General features: G+C 40.5%; 1 protein-coding gene across 2 annotated transcripts in view; it reads right to left on the bottom strand.

Moving 5' to 3' along the window:
* Nucleotides 1-11,619: 11,619 nt before the first annotated feature.
* The window catches only part of crim1 (cysteine rich transmembrane BMP regulator 1 (chordin-like)), a 101,572-nt gene continuing 93,567 nt past the window's right edge, over nucleotides 11,620-19,624 (bottom strand). The window contains exons 12-17 of one of the 2 annotated variants that reach the window (XM_036541871.1): nucleotides 19,234-19,449; nucleotides 17,510-17,731; nucleotides 16,631-16,822; nucleotides 14,925-15,041; nucleotides 14,274-14,464; nucleotides 11,620-13,122 (exon numbers count right to left, since the gene is read on the bottom strand). In XM_036541871.1, the coding sequence (XP_036397764.1) occupies nucleotides 12,943-13,122; nucleotides 14,274-14,464; nucleotides 14,925-15,041; nucleotides 16,631-16,822; nucleotides 17,510-17,731; nucleotides 19,234-19,449 (1,118 nt within the window). In that variant the 3' untranslated portion in view covers nucleotides 11,620-12,942. The remainder of the gene's footprint in view (nucleotides 13,123-14,273; nucleotides 14,465-14,924; nucleotides 15,042-16,630; nucleotides 16,823-17,509; nucleotides 17,732-19,233; nucleotides 19,450-19,624) is intronic. The other variant, XM_036541872.1, reaches the window with a different exon arrangement.

Here is a 19,624-nt window from a genome sequence, read left to right as displayed (position 1 = left end):
AATGCACAATCTATAGAGCCAGACAAAATGATCAATGAGTTACGTCCAATTTCATAGCGGGCTGCGTAGTGTGCTATTTTGAGAGGGAAGCTTGACTGCCTATCAGATGAAAACTCCCCTTAGCGACAGCAGAGAGCTTTTTGTCCCTGTGAGGTCACTCATCGCTGCTTAGGTCAGGAAAAACACATAGGAAAGAGTAGCTAATTGCATCGTGATTGAGAAATTAGCTGAAGTTTGCAGAGTTCATATGGCCGAATGTGCTTCATTTTGAATAATAGAGTAAATAAATGCTATCAACTGTGAATTGATTGCTGACAGATTACAAACAAAAATGGTCATAAATGACCAGTGTTAAACAGCACTGATTGAACCTCAGCATTGACAGAACAACATCCAATCCTGAAATTGTCTTTTAATTCTCTGCTATAAAGTCCAGATTGTGTAATTATTAAACCCTTCAATGCCCACCTACAAAAGCCAGCATATACAATTTAAATATATCAAGAAAGTATGTATAACAACAAATATGTAAATATTAAATGGTATGCATGAAATCAATTTTATGTGGTGAAAAAGCTGATGCAGAAACAAGATCTGTGAAGGTTGGCAGGTCAAATCCAGGGTGGTCAGTGCCACTGTGCATTTATGAAATAGAATTACTACTGTACAATTACTATATAATTGCTATTGTATAATTATCATCTCCAAAGGTCAGTCTCAGATGACTCTTCAATGTGCTTGCAAACATGTGCAGATTTCAGCTGTTACTATATTTATCTGGGGTGAAAAAAAAAACTGACACCAGCTACATTTTACTCTTTAGCACAGATTACTCTTTAACATATTATGATGGCCATTTATAATGTCTCATAGTGTGTGACTCTGTACGCATTTCCAGGGCAGGTTTCACTGTATTTGGTTGCATTCACTCGCATTGCAGGTATTGCATAGATAAGGATCTCCAAGATGAATCTCCCAGGTTTGCACCCACAGACCACTCCTTTCCACCCTTGCAACACTTATGCTGACACTTCAGAGGAGAAAAGATAGCAGGTCACTCACCAAAAACTGTTTTTTGGTCCAAAAATTGTCAGGGATGGGGTTTGGGAGAGACATACTACAACTTGTTTTATGCATATTACTTTCTTTTTTCTGTGACTCTGGTAAGACAAACACACAGATGGAAGGTTAGATAAAAGTGTTATTTTTCGCCTTTCCCAGTAAGTCAAAAACAATGCCATTTCTGTGTCTGCAATACGCACTTCTGAATAAAGATGTCACCTGCTTCCTCATGTGACAAACTTGGTGGGTAGGCTGCTCTCGAAGCTTTAATGCACGAAATAATTGACCTAACCAGCCAGGCTGGCCTTGGCTGAACTTACTGTTTTCATCTGACAGATGTGGCTTCGTTTTTTTTTTCTTTTTCAGCATCGATAGTTATGACTAACGACAAGTGCTTCTGAGGAGGGAACTCAGCTGAACATTAAAAAGCAAAAATAGCAATATTCAGACACAATGCATTTTTGACATACAAAAGAGATATACATTCACCTTTTGGGCCCTAAGATGTAAGAACTCTTTGCTTTAATCATACTGCCATCTAAGATTAAATCAATCATCATTTTGATCATTTGAGAAATGACAGCATGCATGTTTCAATGGCCCAATAGCACTAAACAGTCTTAGTCAACTGATACCCAGAATTCATAGCTGCCATCACAGTGGTTTGGTCTATCAAGAAGATGGAGCACATTTACTCACTCTTCTAGGTCCTACGTCATAGCAGTATGCAATGAGCAAGCAGCCCTTACCCAAAGCAGCTACCAGTTTACCTTTTGCATAGAATTCATTTAAACAGCTGAATATTTCTTGTATAGTGCAAAGTCCCTCCAAGGATTTGAAACTGCAAGCTTTGGGTTAAAAGCCTTTTTGTTTCCTAACCTCTCTTCTTTGCCAGTAGTGGTGTAGTAAGCTCACTTTGCCAGTGCCCACGTTTTAACCAGCTTCCCCTCAGGGCTTTAATTAGCTTTCCATCGGAGCCGGCCCGATCGATGGAGGACTGATTCGATTTTTCTCTGTAGGGGACCCAATCGCAGATGCCAGATGTCGCACTAGGGCAACTAGATTACATAACCAGTCCATACTCACTGATCTCCCCAATGCATTGTCTGCCTTTCCTTCTGTATTCCGGTCTGAGTTTTGTTTTATTTATATATTTATACGTATATGTATGTTAATTGCAGTTTTTTGTTAAAAATACTTGCTGTTGCAGCTCTCTTGCCGATTCAGCTCTGACACATTTTAGATCATCTCAATAAGCCGTGCTCAGTTTAGCTAAGTGGTAATGCTGGGTCATGCTTTTGCTCCCATCTGTTTTGCTCTGATCTGATGGATATTGTCACGCAATGTGAATTTGGAGAGCGAACTGATCTTCAAGGCAGAGCAGCAGCACTAAATTAAGCTTGTTGTACTTAAGTTGTTATTCCTCTCTCATGTGCACCAAAATTAAAATGAACTGCTTATGCTTGCTTTTCCTCAGAAAATGTTCACACAAAAGAATAGTGGAATCATATGCTGTGTAATAGGGTTTGCTGTGGAATAGTGCTTCTTCGGCTTGTGTAAGTAATGTGGCGTAAACTGTTCAGTAAAACTGGGTTTCATCTTGATATCGGTCATTTTAATGGCAGACCTACTCCTGCAAGTGTTTCTACATACTTACAGGGAATAAATACACGTGAATAACTTGATAGCATATTTGTGAAAATATGATTTATTTTACTATACAGTAGGGGTCTGAATGATACAAGACATATTGATGTATCGACAATTGACATAGTGTAAGAGAGGCAAACAGTAGCAGTATTGTTGGTCAGTGAGGGTATTTAGCCATTATGACTTCATAGTCCTTAAATGGGGAATTTTTGCATATTAGGACATGGATGCATTACGTTTTTTTAAAATTTGGTATTATCAAGCAACTATAGTTCATAGGTTTTTAAATGAATACATGATTATGGGCTTTATGAATAATTATATACAATTATAATTATATACAGTATTAAAATACCTGTTCCTAGATGGCTTATATATTAGGTAGTAGCTCAGGTGATGCATACAGTTTAATCTTGCTTTTTAAAAAATTGTTAATTAAATTTTACAAAACCTTGCATTCTAGTTAGCTACAGTAGCAAGTTAGCCACCTAGCTAATAACTAAGGAGTTAGCTCATGTGCAAGCAAGCTGGTGGATAATTGACTAGAAGAACAATTAGTTAGTGATTTAGGTACATAACCAATAAGTTAGCTAGTGAGCCACTGGCTGAAAATATAGCTAACTATCCATTAACTTGTGTTAGAATTAATTTGCACAGCCATGTGATATTGTATCAAAATTCTGTGTTTTCAAACTAGGTTAGGTTAGATGAGGGCTCCTGAGAGGTTCAGTCAGCAAGGCACTTGTCTTGAGTGCAGGCTGACCCTATGGCCCAGGTTCGCAACCGGCCATTTCATTTGAGCCGGAGCCCGTGATACCAGAACAGGTTAGCCTTGTACTGCCAGGAATTGGGGGCTAGAGGTTGGGCTTATTTCTCGAAGGCACCGCGTGATTCTTCAGGCACTTGCGAGTTACTTGGATGATGTCAGCGGTGTAGGACCTAATCTTCTAGAGCCCACTGCATTGTTCCGCACTGTGGGACTTGCAAGTGTGAGAAACAGTCACGTTGGCATGTGGATGTATCAGAGGATTGTTTTCGCCTCACCTGACATGCCGTGAGTGTAGGGGGCTGTCGTGGGAAGGCAAGCCTAAAGTACAATTGCTAACTGCAAAAAGTTGGGTGCAAAACCAGCTGTTATCCAGCTGTATAAATGGATAACATTGTAAAGAACTGTAACCTATGTAAGTCGCTTTGGATAAAAGCGTCTGCCAAATGAATAAATGTAAATGTAAATGTAAAACGAGGGATTCTAGATAGAGGAAGAGACCCCTTTCAGTGTTCAATACCAGGCTCGACACAAAGCTGTACGCATTAGGATCTAGACTATAGGCAGAATGAGGAGCCCAGTCGGGCTGAATGGCCTGTTATCATCATTTAATTTATGGTCTTACACATCTGTTTATCTGGCAGAAACCCTTATCTAGGGCAAATAACAAACCCATAATAGCATATGTTAAATCCATTTCATAGCATCAACAAGGACAAGAATATGGGTGCCAATAACATGGTGACATCAAGCTAAAAAAAAAAACAGTGCAATAAAATGCAAGTGAACAATACTTGGGCTGTTGTGGACATAGTGTGCAACCATCATTGTCAAGAACAACATGCATGATGCTACGTCATACTGTTGTGCATACAAAGATTAATGATTACCTGTACACTGATGTCAGTTAGACCTTTTGGCTCTTGAAGTTTTGATAGGGGTCTCTTTCCAAAGCCTACTGCAAACAGGGGTTGTGAGAAGACCATGGGATGCCCTACGGGCTGGCCACTGTCCTTCCTGGTGAACTTGCCCTGTCTTTCCAGGGTGTACCCTTCCTGGCCAAGGGTAGAGGTAATGCCCTTTTTTCAGCCAGTTTTCAGCCAGAGCCTTGTGTTAATTGACAGCTATTGACCCAGGACATTAGTCTTAACTCCAGTGTTAAAGAGCTGGTTATGCACTGTGATATCTACATAGTGTAAGGAGGACAATTACAACTGACAAAATACAGAGAAGAGCTATGGTTCTTAAATTTAGCACTGTGTCCTATGTGCCATTCAACCACTCAGAACTGGTGCTGGATGCTAAACTACTCCAATCTAGACAGTGATTGGTTGAATCAGCTGTTTTAGTGTTTGACTGACAGATACTGTGTAATAGTAGTATGTAATAATAGTAGTGTAATAATAGTATGTCTGGATACTGTGGCTCTATGTAGCCAATGGCACAATTACTCCAGCTGATTGTCAGACCAATCACACTTTTTGCCACTAGAGGGCAGTATTATATTAGCAATAGTCATTTCAAGGTGACTACTTGCTGAGAAAAACATATAACATGATAGTTACATGCACAAATGTCGTAGTAGCACAGGCTTTAATTTCATTTTGTTACCCAGCACTTACACAATAATGTAACTGCTTAATGCAATTCAACCAAATAACTTCTCAGTGTATGTAACTTCAACATAACATAATAAGAAAATATTCTTGTATTCTCACTATTGTAAGGCACCAAGCTTCAGTATCGGTAATTCTGCTGGGGGAAAAAAGTAAAAGCATTCGATATTTCACAACTGTGATGCTAGATATAGAGAATATCAAAACAGTAGTAGATAAAACCATTCAATGGACCTTGTATCAAACTAGACATGCAGGTTGCAACTCACCTTTAGTAGGAAGCACATAACCTCAACGTGTGCCTGTATTTCCACCAGATGTTTACGGTTGCCTGCTGTGTTCTGTTTAAGAGCTTGTAAAACTCAGATGAAAAATCATTTATATTTTCTGCCTGGACTGGACACAATCCATCTGGAAGCAAGATTGCTGTGCATGATGAAGCTCTGCTAATCAAACAAATGTCTACTCTTTAATTAGGAATGGTCAGAGAAAGCTGGGGCAAAGCTGGTAGAGACCTGTTCAAGGTGCACAATAAAATCTGGTCATTAAAGCTCTTGTTAGAGCGGTGCAATGTTCTCACTGTTTAGCAACCACAGCTATATTTCTGTGCATTTGACTTGTTATTATATATATATCAGTAGGCCCTTAGATTAATAAAACATATTACAGGATTAAACAATTCCAGGGAATAAGTCTATTTGGATGTAGTGTAAAATACACCAAGAAGAGAACCTTCATCTGGCTGATTGAAAAAAGCCCAGCAAAACTCCCTCCTTGTGTCTAATTTCAAAGAAGTGACGTCTTTTTTCAGAAGAAAAAAAGATGCCCTTTAAGACATTTTCATTTTTGACAGTAATAGAATTTTGTGCCAATTCCATAACTCATATGTTATGTTGATAACATCAAAGACGCAAAAGACACAATCCAGCTTATTAAAAAACATTCAACTACCTTCAGACTATCAAAGCAATAATAAGCCTTCCTCTGTATTGAAAATGCAATAACAAAAGTCAATCTCAATTGGGCTCACCTCAATTGCATTTTCTGCCACATCTTGAGGGCACTGAATTTTCAATGCGGTTTTCTCTTTCAGAGTGTTTAGGAAGGCTATACGCAGAATATGTTCATGACCCTGCTTTATAACATGAATAACACTGACATAATGAAAACCAATCCTGTCTTACTACTCACTGTAAAATGGGATATAAATTAATGGAACAAACATTCAGTGCTTACCTGTTCACACATAAACATTCAATTTTCTTAACCCCTCACATTTTTGCCCCCCCCCCCCCCCCCCCTAAAAAAAATATATAACTGAAAAAGTTCTCAGAAGTTCTGGAATTACAGACTGTTTATTTTTAATTTAGTTACAGGAAGGGAATGTTGTTTTTCACAATGGCAGTTTCAAGGGCAGTCTAGGGGGCACACCGTGTAAGTGTTTTTTTTTTTTTTGTTCAAACTTTCTTTGGGTTAATTTGAGCTGTTGATTAAATACTGATCTCTGCTTCTCACCTTTTTTCCAGGTAATCTGTGACCCTACATGAAAGGAGAGTACTGGTTGTGGTTTCAACAAAAGGATGCAAGCAAACAAAGTTTTTTTTTTTTTACCAATGTCTGTCCCTTATATAAATTTCTGTTAGCTGTCTCAATTAATCTAAAAATACTCCAATTAAAATGTTCAAGAGTAACTGGTGGAAAACTGGCTCAAATGGTGAACCAGCTACACACATAATCTACTGCACAGAATCCATTTAGAATGCCTGCAGTTCACCAACTCTCTTAGCTGATGTTAAGGACAAAAGGAAAACTGTCTTCAAGCCCAATTCAGCTCAAGAGACCCTATGGGCTCAATTGGGTCAGACATAAGAGCTTTCGATACTTGTTTCAGGTCCTGCATAGGAAGATACTATATCTGGCCCTCTGAGGGCTGAGCTAGCATTGAGAAACTGTCTAATTATGCAGTTATCCCCGGTGGATAGCCCAAAGGTAGATGTGCAGGCAGCATTAATTGCTAATTTGAAACCTTTCACTGTCCCTGACGACTTTTTACCCCATTGAAAAAGTTCTTGTCGGAGAACTGGGGCAGCGCAGGACAATGAATTCTTTCGTGCTTGGCTTGCATCATGGCTGAAGCGCATGCCACCTGTCGGACCATGCTGCTCATGTCGAAGGTGCCTGGGCACTCTGTATGGTTTGCGCTACAGGTAAGTGTACGGTAGGTCCAGTGATAAGGCCTGGGCCCTCTCAGAGACCATATACATACATATGGGTTGAACCCCTGTGGAAAAGAGGTGAAATAACACAGTTAAGTCTTGAGACAGGACATCCCACTCCACTGGGAAGTCCTCTGGTTTCCTGTCCTGGAAATCCCTGTGTCCAGAGAACCATGGCATAGATCTAGATCATAGATCATGTTCTACGTAAGGATGTTGCATGTAAGATATTTAGCTCCATATTACATTATTTTCATTTAGCAAAGCTTCTTATCCAGAGTGACTTACACATAGCAGGTTACAATTTTATCCATTTATGCAGCTTGATATTTACTGAAGAAATTCTGGGTTAAGTACCTTGCCCGAGCGCACAACAGCAGCGCCCCAGCGGGTAATCAAACCAGCAAACCAGTGTTCTGCATCTGGCCATTTTGTGGAAGCACGTCCAGGTTAGGTGAGAGTGTTCGACTATAATTCATACAGCTGTGTGTTAATTCGTCCTTCTTGTGACAGGCCTTCTGGACAGTTTTCCGCTCACCTTTGACGGAACAAGTTCTACTGGAAACACTTTGGCTTTCATATTCAAATTCCAAATCACCTTTCCTTCCATTGTCCAGATTCCGTAAGGTTTTTATAGTTTAGGCAGCTGACAGTTCACTCTCTACAGGATATAAAATCTATTCTTACACTGCTCTCCAATAGGCCACCTGACAAATGGCACATCCAGGAACAAGTAGGAACTACTTCCAGTCAACTTTGTAGAAGCTGGAACTTTAAAATTGGCAAAAATTGAGCTTTAAGAGACCCAATTCTTGACTGCTGGGTCAGCCTAACCTGCCTGCTTTTGACAACTGTCAAGACCATTTTGTCAGTCCAAATAGGGCCTGTCTATCAATGCCATTTTTTACCGGCAGGTTATTTCATCAAGCTGTACAGCACATGCAGTCTTTTTTTTTTTTTTTCTTTTCATTTTTTTTTGCATGGGACAATTGTAAAGCAGCAGATCACATATTCACAAGGTAGCACTGGCTGTCTTATTCAGTGAAGCTTTACATTTCAGCTTCTTAGAAATAGAGCTTTCTCGTGTTGGCCAAAAATGTAATATCTTGAGCTGTCTTTTTTCCCCCACATTCACATGCATTTCGCCATGTTCTGTATAAGGAGAGGTACAATGGACAGGCCAACAAGTAATTTTCTTTTCTTTCCATTTTTTCATAATTATATACTGTAACACCCATTTAACATAATAATGTACCTTAATTATAGCATATTTATAGCGATTATTTATAGTTTATATTAATCAAGGTGTATTGTGGAAAACAATAATCATAATCAACAATCAAAAACAATAATCATAATCAACAGTCAATCAGGACTTGTTAAGAATAAAAATAGCCATTAAATGAGTCCTCCTGAGAAGGTAACAGTGACATTTTCCTAAATGTCTCGAGACAAAGCACATACTGTCCAGCAGTCATGGGGTATGGGGTCATATGAGGTAGTAGAAAATGTATCCCTGTGTATCCCACACAGAGTACATTAAAGCAGAATTGAGGACGCAGGATATCACAGCCTTGCTCACAGTAAAAACATGAGCGCCCGCTGTTTTAAAATTATTTATTGTGCTGCAAAGGAAAAAAAAATACAAGAAATCGCAAAAAAAAAAAATAATCTGCTGTGATAATTTTACATCATTCATATCAACATTTTTTTGTTTCTCTTTATACAGGAGCAAAAAAAACACCAGGAGGAAACAGACAGTGTCTTGTCTTTTTGAATAATTAAACAAGAGAAGAAAGGGGTCCAAATAAAGGAGTCGCTGGCATCTCCCACTCTGTGGATTTTCCTTTTCTGTCAGGTTAGGTTCTCCACAAAATCTGACAAGGCAAATCCACAAAAGACACAAAAACTGACAAAAGATCAGGAGTTTGTATCCTTAAGGTCTTCCACTACAGATAAACTTTATTTTTTAACAGAAGAGAACAACAGAACTCCAAACCATAGACTCTTTTTCACACATCACTCTTCTCGAAACAAAGGAGGATTGAAACGCCAGGACACTATAATCAAAGGTGGCATGACGTTGCAGTGTCTAAGCACTTAAATAATTCCCACATCCAAAAATGAAGAACTGTGAAAAACTCAAAGCTGTCCTCATCAAACCCTTTTCTTTCACTGTGCATTTGTTGTTTGGAGCCTATTTTAGCAACCTGCTGGGCAGAATATGGCCAGCTGGCTTGGCTTTCCACACCGATGAGGTAGGAAACCTTGTCCTTTTATGTGACAATAAATATGGCGGTAGCTAACAAGTGGCAGACAACTTCAAACATTTCATCCTGCCTTACCAGCTAGGTGTTCAACAAGAGTTAAGAACAAGCAAGAAAGGTAGCTAGCTATATTGCTAAAAACCTGCACATTCAAAGTATGTGCCATGAATGAGGTGGCTTGGTTAACTAGCTAGCTAGTTGGCTAAGTAGGCGACAAAGACTTTTAGTGGTAAGAGATGTCAAATGTGTCTGAAGCTGCATAAAAACCCAGAGTAGCCTGGTAAAAGGTAAATATACTGTAATAGACCAGGTCAGTCTGCTTTTGCATCAGGATCTTTGTACTGTTTAAGGAGGGCTAAGCAAGTAGTTAGCAAGCTAACATGGAAGCCCTTTGTCAATAGGCTAATAATTACCAAAACAGGCTACACTTAGCCTGCAATACAACAGAGGTAGCAACAAAGTAATAAGCTAGCTGGCTATTCATGCTAAAATATAGCCACCTAGGCCGCTAACAAACAAACCAGCTACTTCATGTAATTATCTTTCCGCATAATTGCAGTAATTTAATTGTTGCTTTGCCTTTGTAATTTCACCACATCAGTCATCGAATTAGCTACAGGATCTTGGGTGATTTTTTATTAACTGGAGTTTTGGGCCCCGCAGGAGTGCTGGTGACTGCGACCATGGAGTGCAGTAGGTAAAGCCCGATTCCATGCGACGTAGCAACGTTTCAAACCTCACTTTCAACTCATCCTGGCTCTGGTATGAAGAGAGTCTATTTCACAATGTCATCTGCGTACTCTTCACCTTTTCTGTTTTCTGATTTTTTAAAAAAAATTTTTTGCAAATCAATAAATTATATGGTCATTACACAATAAATTAAATCTTTTTTTTATTTCTCTCTTTAGAACCACTTTTGTTTTGGCAAGTGACACAAGTATTTACAACAATACTTGGAAGATGCACATTTAAAAAAAAAAAAAAAAACTTCAAGACTTACCCTGTGAGACCCATTTCAGTTCCATCATTTATTTCAGCTACTTTCAGTGTTAGGGGCCATGCAGTAGCTAAAATTGCACATTTTAACTCCTTAGACCCCTCGAGTCCTCTTTAAAATCCTTGCAGCAGTTCTTCCAAATATATCATTTTTTTGCTGTTCCTGGAGATTTGAAAGGGTTTAAGCTAGCTGTGTTGCTATTTTTTCACCTCCATTCCAGAATCATCACAAAAGATGCAGATATCTCTAAATTGTCTCCCAACTGAAATGTGTAAGTGTTGTTGGCTTGTCAAACCTACAAGTCCGAGATATGAAGACAGACAAACTCGTCTGTGATGTGTGGGTCTCACAAGATTATTGTAAAAAAAAAAAAAAGTCTACTCTTTCATGAAAAGCGTGAAAAAAAAAAAAACAAAACAAAACACAAACACAACAGGTTATTTATAAAAGTGCCAAGATGTAGGAGTCTAATTACATACTTATCAGACAGAGATTAAGGTACACCCAAGACAAACTATCATAGCTATCACCCCCCCCGTCCCCTTCTGCTCACAGCTTATGTCTGTGAACTTTCCAGTAGTTCTGACATGAGAAGCAATCCATAACAGAGACATGGAGCAAGAAGCTACAAGTTCAGTTCAACGCTTGACAAATATATGATTGGCACCAGGACAGCTTTCTGTCCTCGCTTTGTCTACTCACGGAAGCTCGTGGAAGCAAAGGACATAATCGAGTCGAGCGAATCATGAAAAAACACAAACGTGAAAACAAAAAGATGAAAAATAGAATGAGATGTTTGTCATTTTCTTTCTGTTGTTTTTTCTCTCTTCTGCCTCGAAATTTTTCAAACAGGCAAAGCCTGTTTTGCGTTCCCCCCCCCCCCCCCCCCCCCCCCATTATAAGGTCTCTCCTCTTATCCATAAATACATTCAATTGTAAATTCATAGAGAAATTTACACGTGAAGAAAAATTATGGGTGCATGCATATGTGTGTATACACATATACGTACATACATGCATACACATATACATACACACGTACACACACATTAAACACAAAAAAATCACCTTTTCATATCAGCATAAAATATGTACATAAATGTTCCTATAATGTTTAAGTAGCCAAAAACGTTTGCTGCAAAAAGAAAAAAAAAAAACAAACAAACACAAAAGTGCTTAGGCAACAGAACTGCTCCCAGACAGGGAAGCAGCTGTACAACCGGTAAAGCATTTCTTTTTCTTCCTCCAGACCTTCAAAACCCTCTTGAAGACATACTGACACAGATTTTTTTTTTTTAATTGTTTTTATGTCATTGTTGTTATTGTTGTTTGGGATGCGGGTGTTCCCCAGAGTAACAGCTGACCTTTTCCCTGTGTACTTATATCCTGAAAAAAACAGGGCATTCAGAAACTAAAAGCAGCACTTATAAAAGAATATGCTCAAATTCAACTCATAAGTAGCACTAAAATTTATATTAACTTTATATTTTTTTCAACCCTTTATTTTTAAACATTTAACCGTTATGAGGGTAAGGAAAAAGTGAATCCACCCTTAGATGTGAAATATATATATATTTGCCTATGGCCTTGAGGAACAGAAACTGTGTATACTTATACCCGGAAGAGAAATACTTAAAACAACATAAAACCCAAACAACCAGAGGGGAAAAAGTCAGGTTGACAGGATAGCGTTGCTTCTTCCTATTGTTCTTTAGCGGATGAAGTTTCATTGAAGAACAGTTTTTTTTTCTTAAGGAAAAGAGATGGAAGTGTCGGCTATTGACAGGCAACCGACACTCAGCTTAGCCTTCACCCAGACTGCTCTTTTTCTCATAGCTAACCAGAGTCAAGCAGTTTCCTCAATCACCTTCAAGGGAGACACCAGCAGTTGGTTTGTTTGACAGAAACACAAGCGCTTTGGCATGAGTGTTTGCAGAAACACCTTCTCCAAATTTTTGCATTCTTTTAACTGGAGGCAGGAATGCGGCGAAATGACAGTCGCAAGAGGCCAGGCGTTCCTAATCCCAAAGCTTTTACGTTAAAATTTTGCGCGAAAAAAAAAAACAAAACAAAAACAAACAAAAAAAAAATTCATCCAGGGAAAACAGAAGAAAGATAAATTTTAAACTGTCTCAGCTCGTCCCGTGTCTTTTAGCTTTTTTTTTTTTTTTTTTTTTTTTCGAATTGGAGCGTTTCGTTTGGCCGCGTCGCGACTTCGTCGGACTGTTGGTTCTGTTTTCATTTGGAGCAAGAAGCTTGTCGGGTCTTGTTTTTACTTACTTATTTATTATTTTTTGTTGGGAGTGATTCTCTGGTTCTGGCGGCGAGCGTCCTTCAGTGTGCACGGCCCTCCTGGCCGCCGCTTCGCTCACGCGGTCTGGTAGAAGTTGTCCGCCTGCAGGTTGTTCTGCTTCTGCATGCTGTAGTACCCGCTGTACCTGGAATCAGGATCCGCGATTCGCAGCATACGCTGGGAGCTGTCCACCTGCACCCGAGTCCCCTTCTGGCAGTCCACGTACACGAGCTGGTTGTTCAGACAGGTGGGCTGCTGCAACCAAGCACAGAGCAAGAGGCTCAATACAAATAAAAAAACATTTTTTTAGTACTATTATTTCTTTCAGGCAGGGCAAGGGCATCACTTTATCAGGACTTACACTCCGTAATTCAGTCACTTTGATATCATCGTAGCACTAGCCTGAGTTTGTCTTTGTGATGTGAATGCCACCCGCTTGAAAGGTTTGGAACGATGCACTCAATTCTATGGTTCCGTGACCCGTGTCATTTTTAAAATATGTCTGAGGACGCGGTCAATTTGAACGAATTGCATACAAAAAAACCACTGAAAAAAATAACAATGAGATTCCATTTTATTTCACTTGTTTTTTCATCCTCTCCCCTGCCACAAACTAATTTTCAAACAAGCAACATAACAATAAATTATTTATTTTCCGTCTGGAAGGGAAGGTGGAGTGCTTTACTAGAACTGATGTTAGAGCCCTAGCTGTTCATAATTTAAGATGCTAACTAGAACAGACCACAGAGTAACTGACTTTTGTCACATGAATGTCACTGCCTGAGACAGACAGATACCTAGTTCTTAAACCTATCTTACTGCGGTGAACATGAAAAATAGTTGATGAATAAACATATGTGGTTGCATGAGAAATATAAATGCCATTATTACAAAAGCATGTTTTTAATGGTAATTTATCTTGAAAACATGCTGTACCTAAGCTGACATGATTTAAAATGTCTTTTCCACAATTTAAAGATTCCCTGTAGTATCCCCAACAATTTATAACTGAGCCATGGAACATACTGTAAGTAATAAAAAAGTATTGATTTTGACTGTTGCCTCCAACACGTCGTATGGAAGCTGGTTTCCAAATCTTTATTAAAGTCTCACATTAAATCACTAAACAAAAAAAGACATACTCCTTGTGTCCTGACAGTGAGAAATATCTGGATTCAATATTTCTTCACATGAGATCAGTCAACTTTACCTTCCGATTTATAGAATTATTTAACAGAGCACTGTAACTGTAAGGACATGGTACAAAAAGATTGTTTTTTTAATCGGTGCAGTTTATTAAGCTATTAAACATATTATTATTAGTAATAGTGGTAATAGTAGTAGTAGTTGTCATGGACAGGGGAACAGCTATCTTTTATGAGTCGGAAACATGACCGTAACCATACCTTCGTCGGGGTACGATAGCAGGGCACCGGGAGCCACTGCTTCTTCTGGTTGATGACCAGCAGAGCTGCGATCATGACCACCATCATGAGGACGGGCAGCGCCACCCACGCCACCGAGTGGAAGGTGTCATCGTTGCTGGCCACCAGCGTCTTTCCGTCCAAGTAGGGCATCTGCAGGCTTCCAAAGTCCCCTGCAGCAGCGAGGCATTCGTTAACAGTCAAGACACACATTACAAACACGCACTGTTGCAACACTACTGCGCTTAAGCACGCAGATCTTCAGGTGAGAGAGGTGAGAGAGGTGGGGTGGAATTCTGCCCAGGATGTTGAACAACTAATGTGATCCTAACAATTTTTTTTTGTAGGCATTAAGAAAGCTGACACAGATGTGTTTGACCAGCAAATTAAATTACAACCTCCAACATTTGGTAACAGAAGGTCATATGTGTGTATGTAACATGCAATATAACACCAACGACCGCAAATATCATTTAACAGGTGTTTTCCAATCAATCTTTCCAATGATTTTGCAATGACTGAGTAAAATGTGTAAAATGTGAGGAGAACCATCAGTTTTCCATTGCATCTTGACTGAGAACGCGTATGATGAAATACGAAATGTTTAGGATAAAAACAGCTCTGAGCTCTGACCTCTGAACTGGGGCATGATGTCATTTTCACTCCGTGTTGGCCAGGCCGGTTGGCGCATCTGGGTGTCCCCTCGCTGGTCTGTCTTCTCAATCGGTATGTTTGTTGGGGCGTACATTTCTGAATGAGCACACACACACACACACACACACACACACAAACACGAACACAAAGAGAGATTAATACAAGATCACAATGCGTAACAGAAGACTGTGAGAACACACATAAGAACATACGTTTAATGATAAAAATGAACCATTCAGGGGGAATACTGTGCTGTAGTCAAAACACAGCAGAGAATACACGCTAGAGTACATGCTGCTAGTTTATTCTCTTTAATGGACATTTAAGGGAGCCTCTACTCAACCATGGCATATATAAAATGGTAAAAAAAATTCTTGCCCCAAAGGGATTCTTAAATAATTAATTTTTTAAAAAAAATCTCCCAGGCGATGGCTGCAAAATTAACAAAAGGGGAGAAAGTGAAGTTGTTTTTTATATGAAGAGAAGGAAAGGTGCTTCACATCGATCTGTTGCTGTAGAGTTCAATAGTCAGAGTCTGAGAGGGCCAATAATTGATCAAGAACCGTGACAATGATAATTACTCGGTTCAAACAAATGGGGAGGCATTGAAGCACCAGGCATTTGTCATACAGAAATGTATTACCATCTTAGCGGCCACCAGTCCGAACATTTATCATGACTTTTCCTTGTACTTATTAAAATCCCTATGGGGCACCTCATACTCTGAATGCATGAATTTTGCAATGGCCAAGCAGAGTGTGATGAGCACAGTTTTTGGCAAAAGCAAAGGTTTATATATTCTGAGTCAATGGGGCAAGAACAAAAACTGTCATTTTAACTGATGGCTGCTACACATACAACCCAGCCTTATAGTGTGCATAACAGACCACTAAAGTTTCTGCGGTTTCTGGAAAAAAAATGACAAAGCCTTTGCATGGTTATTGTATAGTTACTGTATAGCTTGGAGAAGAACTAGAAATACAAATATTACATAGTGATTTTAGAGAGGGGTTTGAAAGTGCGGTTACAACTGTGTCCATGAACTGGTACACGTTATCAGCCAGACTGATTTTTTTCTCCACTGCTCCAGGTGCTGTTGCATGGTGCTCGATTATTCTGACTCACATCCACCATTACTTGCTTTTGAATGTAAACCAGCTACTGTTGGAATGGCATTGGATTCTGCTTATACCACCTGAGTTGCACCATTTTACCGGTCATGCTAAAGGGCTGATAGCATAGAAAACTATGGCAATATTGTATTGCTGTATATATATATATATATATATATACATATATATAATATATATATATAGAAAGAGAGAGAGAGAGAGAGAAAATGACAGAGAGCTTCATTTTAATACCAATTACATAAATATGTAAAATACTGAGTCATCCAAGGCATTCAACATTTGTATTTATTATTTATTTGTTTCTTACTGTCAGAAAGACCATAATTTAATTTTATGGGTAGGAGTCAGCTATTCTTTTTGCAGTTAGGAGGAACATTTATGTTACTCTCTCATTGGATGTTAAAATCCAATAACCAACAGCTGAGCCATTAATCTCAGGTTGTTTTCACAGCATGAGAGCGCCCTTAGCTGGCGAAAGTAGAGAAGTGCGAGAGCCGAGTTCCTCCGTCACGGCAACCTGGCATCACAATGCCACTGGCTCTTGCTCCTCACCTGGGCACATGGGGCAGCAGCTGCCCTCCACGGTGATTGGCTCGCGGCAAGGCAGGGCGGGGCAGCTGACGGTGGAGCAGAGAGTCTGGCCCTGCAGGCAGTAGCAGTGGGTGCAACTGTCTATGTCCCAGCGCTCTTCGTCCGCGTATGTCTTCCCATTAAAGTGGCACACCGCCCTTGCGACTGTGTCCTCTGGGAATAGACAAGCCATACAAGGACATGTACTTTAGCATTCAGGTACGTTTGCATGTCTGCGTGCGTCTTGCCATTAAAGTGCCAGACGGTCTTTGGTACTGTGTCCTCTAGGTACAGACAAGCAACAGACAGGGAGGGGGAGGGATTTTTACTGTTAAGACATTCATGTACATTCACATGAGCAAGGACATGAGTAGTTAACTCAAGCCTAACAAGCCTTTAATCCAGTTCATGTGTGTTTTATTCCTTCACACTGACTTCTGGGGCCAGGACTGCAGTTTAACCATTCCTGAGCTAGGGTGTTCTTCCTGGCCTTACCCAAACAGTACACCATTCAGACACACTCACAGATTATTTGTACATGCACAGTCAGCTCGATGCGCTTAACAACGAACATTCTCTATACGCTACTATAGGAGATACAAGTGTTCTGATTTGCTGGATCGTCATGAACATTACAGAAGGGGCGTGGTCTAAGAACAGAACATTCATAGTTAGCAAAGGAACGCAGACAGTAACAGGAACTCCCGTTACCAACTGGAACCTCTGGAAGCGTAGGACTGAGTGAACGCTGGAGCTGGATATCCGTTTGTGGTGGACCAACTATGCACTCTATACTCTACGCACTCTAGCACAGCTCTTTATTTGCCGCTTTGCGTTGCGCGTGGCAGCAGCGGTTCTTACCCAGGCAGTACGGGCAGCACTGCCCCTTTCGGAGAACCGGTCTGCTGCAGCCAACCAGCGGGCAGGACTCCGAGAAGCAGCTGATGACGCCGTCCAGGCAGATGCAGCTGGAGCACATGTTGGGCTTCCAGGACTCGGCGGCGAGGAAGATGTCCCCCTCCTCGTTCCGGCAGTAGCTGGGCATGCTGTCGTTGCCGGGGGAGCGGGGGGTGGAGGGTTCCTCTGCGAGAGGCCGCGCAGAGAGAAAGCGGGGTTAACTCTGTCGAACGCTACCGTACCCTGAGTCTGTTTATGCACTGTGTGAGAAACATGCAGTACTTTCCTTTACAGAGATTACATTACATTACTGGCATTTACATTACATTTATTGGCATCTTATCCATAATGACCTACATGAGTTACAGTTTTTTTTACATGTTACCCATTTATACAGCTGGATATTTACTGGGGCAGTTCTACCCTTTGCCCAAGGGTACAGCAGCAGTGCCCCAGTGGGGAATTGAACTGGCAACCTTTCGGTTATGAGTCCTGCTCCTTACCACCATGCTACAATGCCGCCCCTATGTGATATTTTTATTTAAAACTGCTGTGTGATGTAAAGTATCTTTGTGGTAAATGAAAACATTGGTGATGTTATGAGTCATCAGGCTGGTAGAGATATATCTACAAATGTAGTGGGATTTCATGATTGTCACTGTCATCTCCCTTCATTGATAAGCACCTCCATGTGAAATATCCAGGGATTATGGCCACAAGCCAGCCCTGAGGAATGGAACACCTTTCAGGCACTTCAGCGAACACCTGTCTGTTGCATCAGTTTCAAACTGCTATTTTTTTAGTAGAAGATTGACATTGTGTGATCCTAAAAGACTGAAAACACTGGACATTAATATAACAACAATGTGGGTGTAGCCCTTGGCTCTCCCTGTGCAGTGAACTGTTCTGATCCGACAGGAACACAGGTGCACCTTGCTGTGCTTTCCATCTCTTCCTTTACAGAGGGTAAATTCATAGAATATGTATTTACTGTATAAACATATTAATGGATTGAACTGAATAATTAAAATGATGATATCAATTATACAGTGAAAACGTTCATGAAATAATCATGAGGTGACAGATACAATTAGGTTACACGCAATATCTTTCCTTAAAAATTCAAGCATATGCTTTGTGATTTACAAGAGCGGTCAAATTGTTGTACATCATAAAATATGACTGCTGTATTAGTATTCTCAGATTGTCTTGGGAGTTCAGGCTTAAAAATGTATTTACTTGCAGCTGACTGTGATACTGGCTATGTTTGCTGTCAAGAAGCACAATTAATTTGCTTTGGATGGAGTAAGACAAGTGTAAGTATTAAAGCTTGTAGCACTGTCAATAGCTGTACTGCACTTTAAAAACAGGAGGAGCAGGTGTTGCTGAAGGTTGCATTTACTTGGAGTTATAAGTCTCACTTCTGTTAAATGAAATGTGTGCGAAGCGGGAGATGACTGTCTCTGTCTCTGAAGTGCTCAGCCTGGATACTCAGCTACATTTCTGTGTACCTTCCGAAAGAAGGGGAACCTGGGAGCTACCTTCAGCTCTCCCCATCCCAACGTACTGTGCACCGGTTGGAAGGTAGGAGTAGCATTGAATAAGGCTCTACATTTTGACATTCTGTCAAGTTTGGTTTTGCCCCAGGTGAGAACCTTTGTGCTCACCTGGCCCATGTTCCATCTTACCTGGGCAGTGCGGGCAGCAGGAGTCCCGCGTTCTGATTGGGTTCTGGCAGAGGAGGGGTGGGCACACCTCGGTCTCGCACAGCACCCGGCCGCTGTGGCACGTGCACTGCGTGCACGAGTCGATGTTCCAGGTCTCGCCCTCCACGTAGTACTCCCCGCCAGGGGCGAGGCACACCGAGGAGTCGCCCAGCTCCGTCCTGTGGGTGTTGGGGTCATCTGAAGAGGACGCAAAAACACAGGGGCCAGAGATGAACAACAGTCCTCAGACTGATTAAGATGAGTAGAAATGGCAATAATTTACTTTCCCTGTAAGAAAGCATCTTGTGTATTAACAGGCATGCTGAATCTAGCAACCCTGTAACATTACAATCACTGAACTGCACTGGACTGC

This window comes from Megalops cyprinoides, chromosome 12 (assembly GCF_013368585.1).
Source record: "Megalops cyprinoides isolate fMegCyp1 chromosome 12, fMegCyp1.pri, whole genome shotgun sequence".
Taxonomy (NCBI): domain Eukaryota; kingdom Metazoa; phylum Chordata; class Actinopteri; order Elopiformes; family Megalopidae; genus Megalops; species Megalops cyprinoides.
The sequence above is the reverse complement of the archived record's forward strand: the minus strand, read 5'-3'. Positions and strand labels throughout refer to the sequence as shown.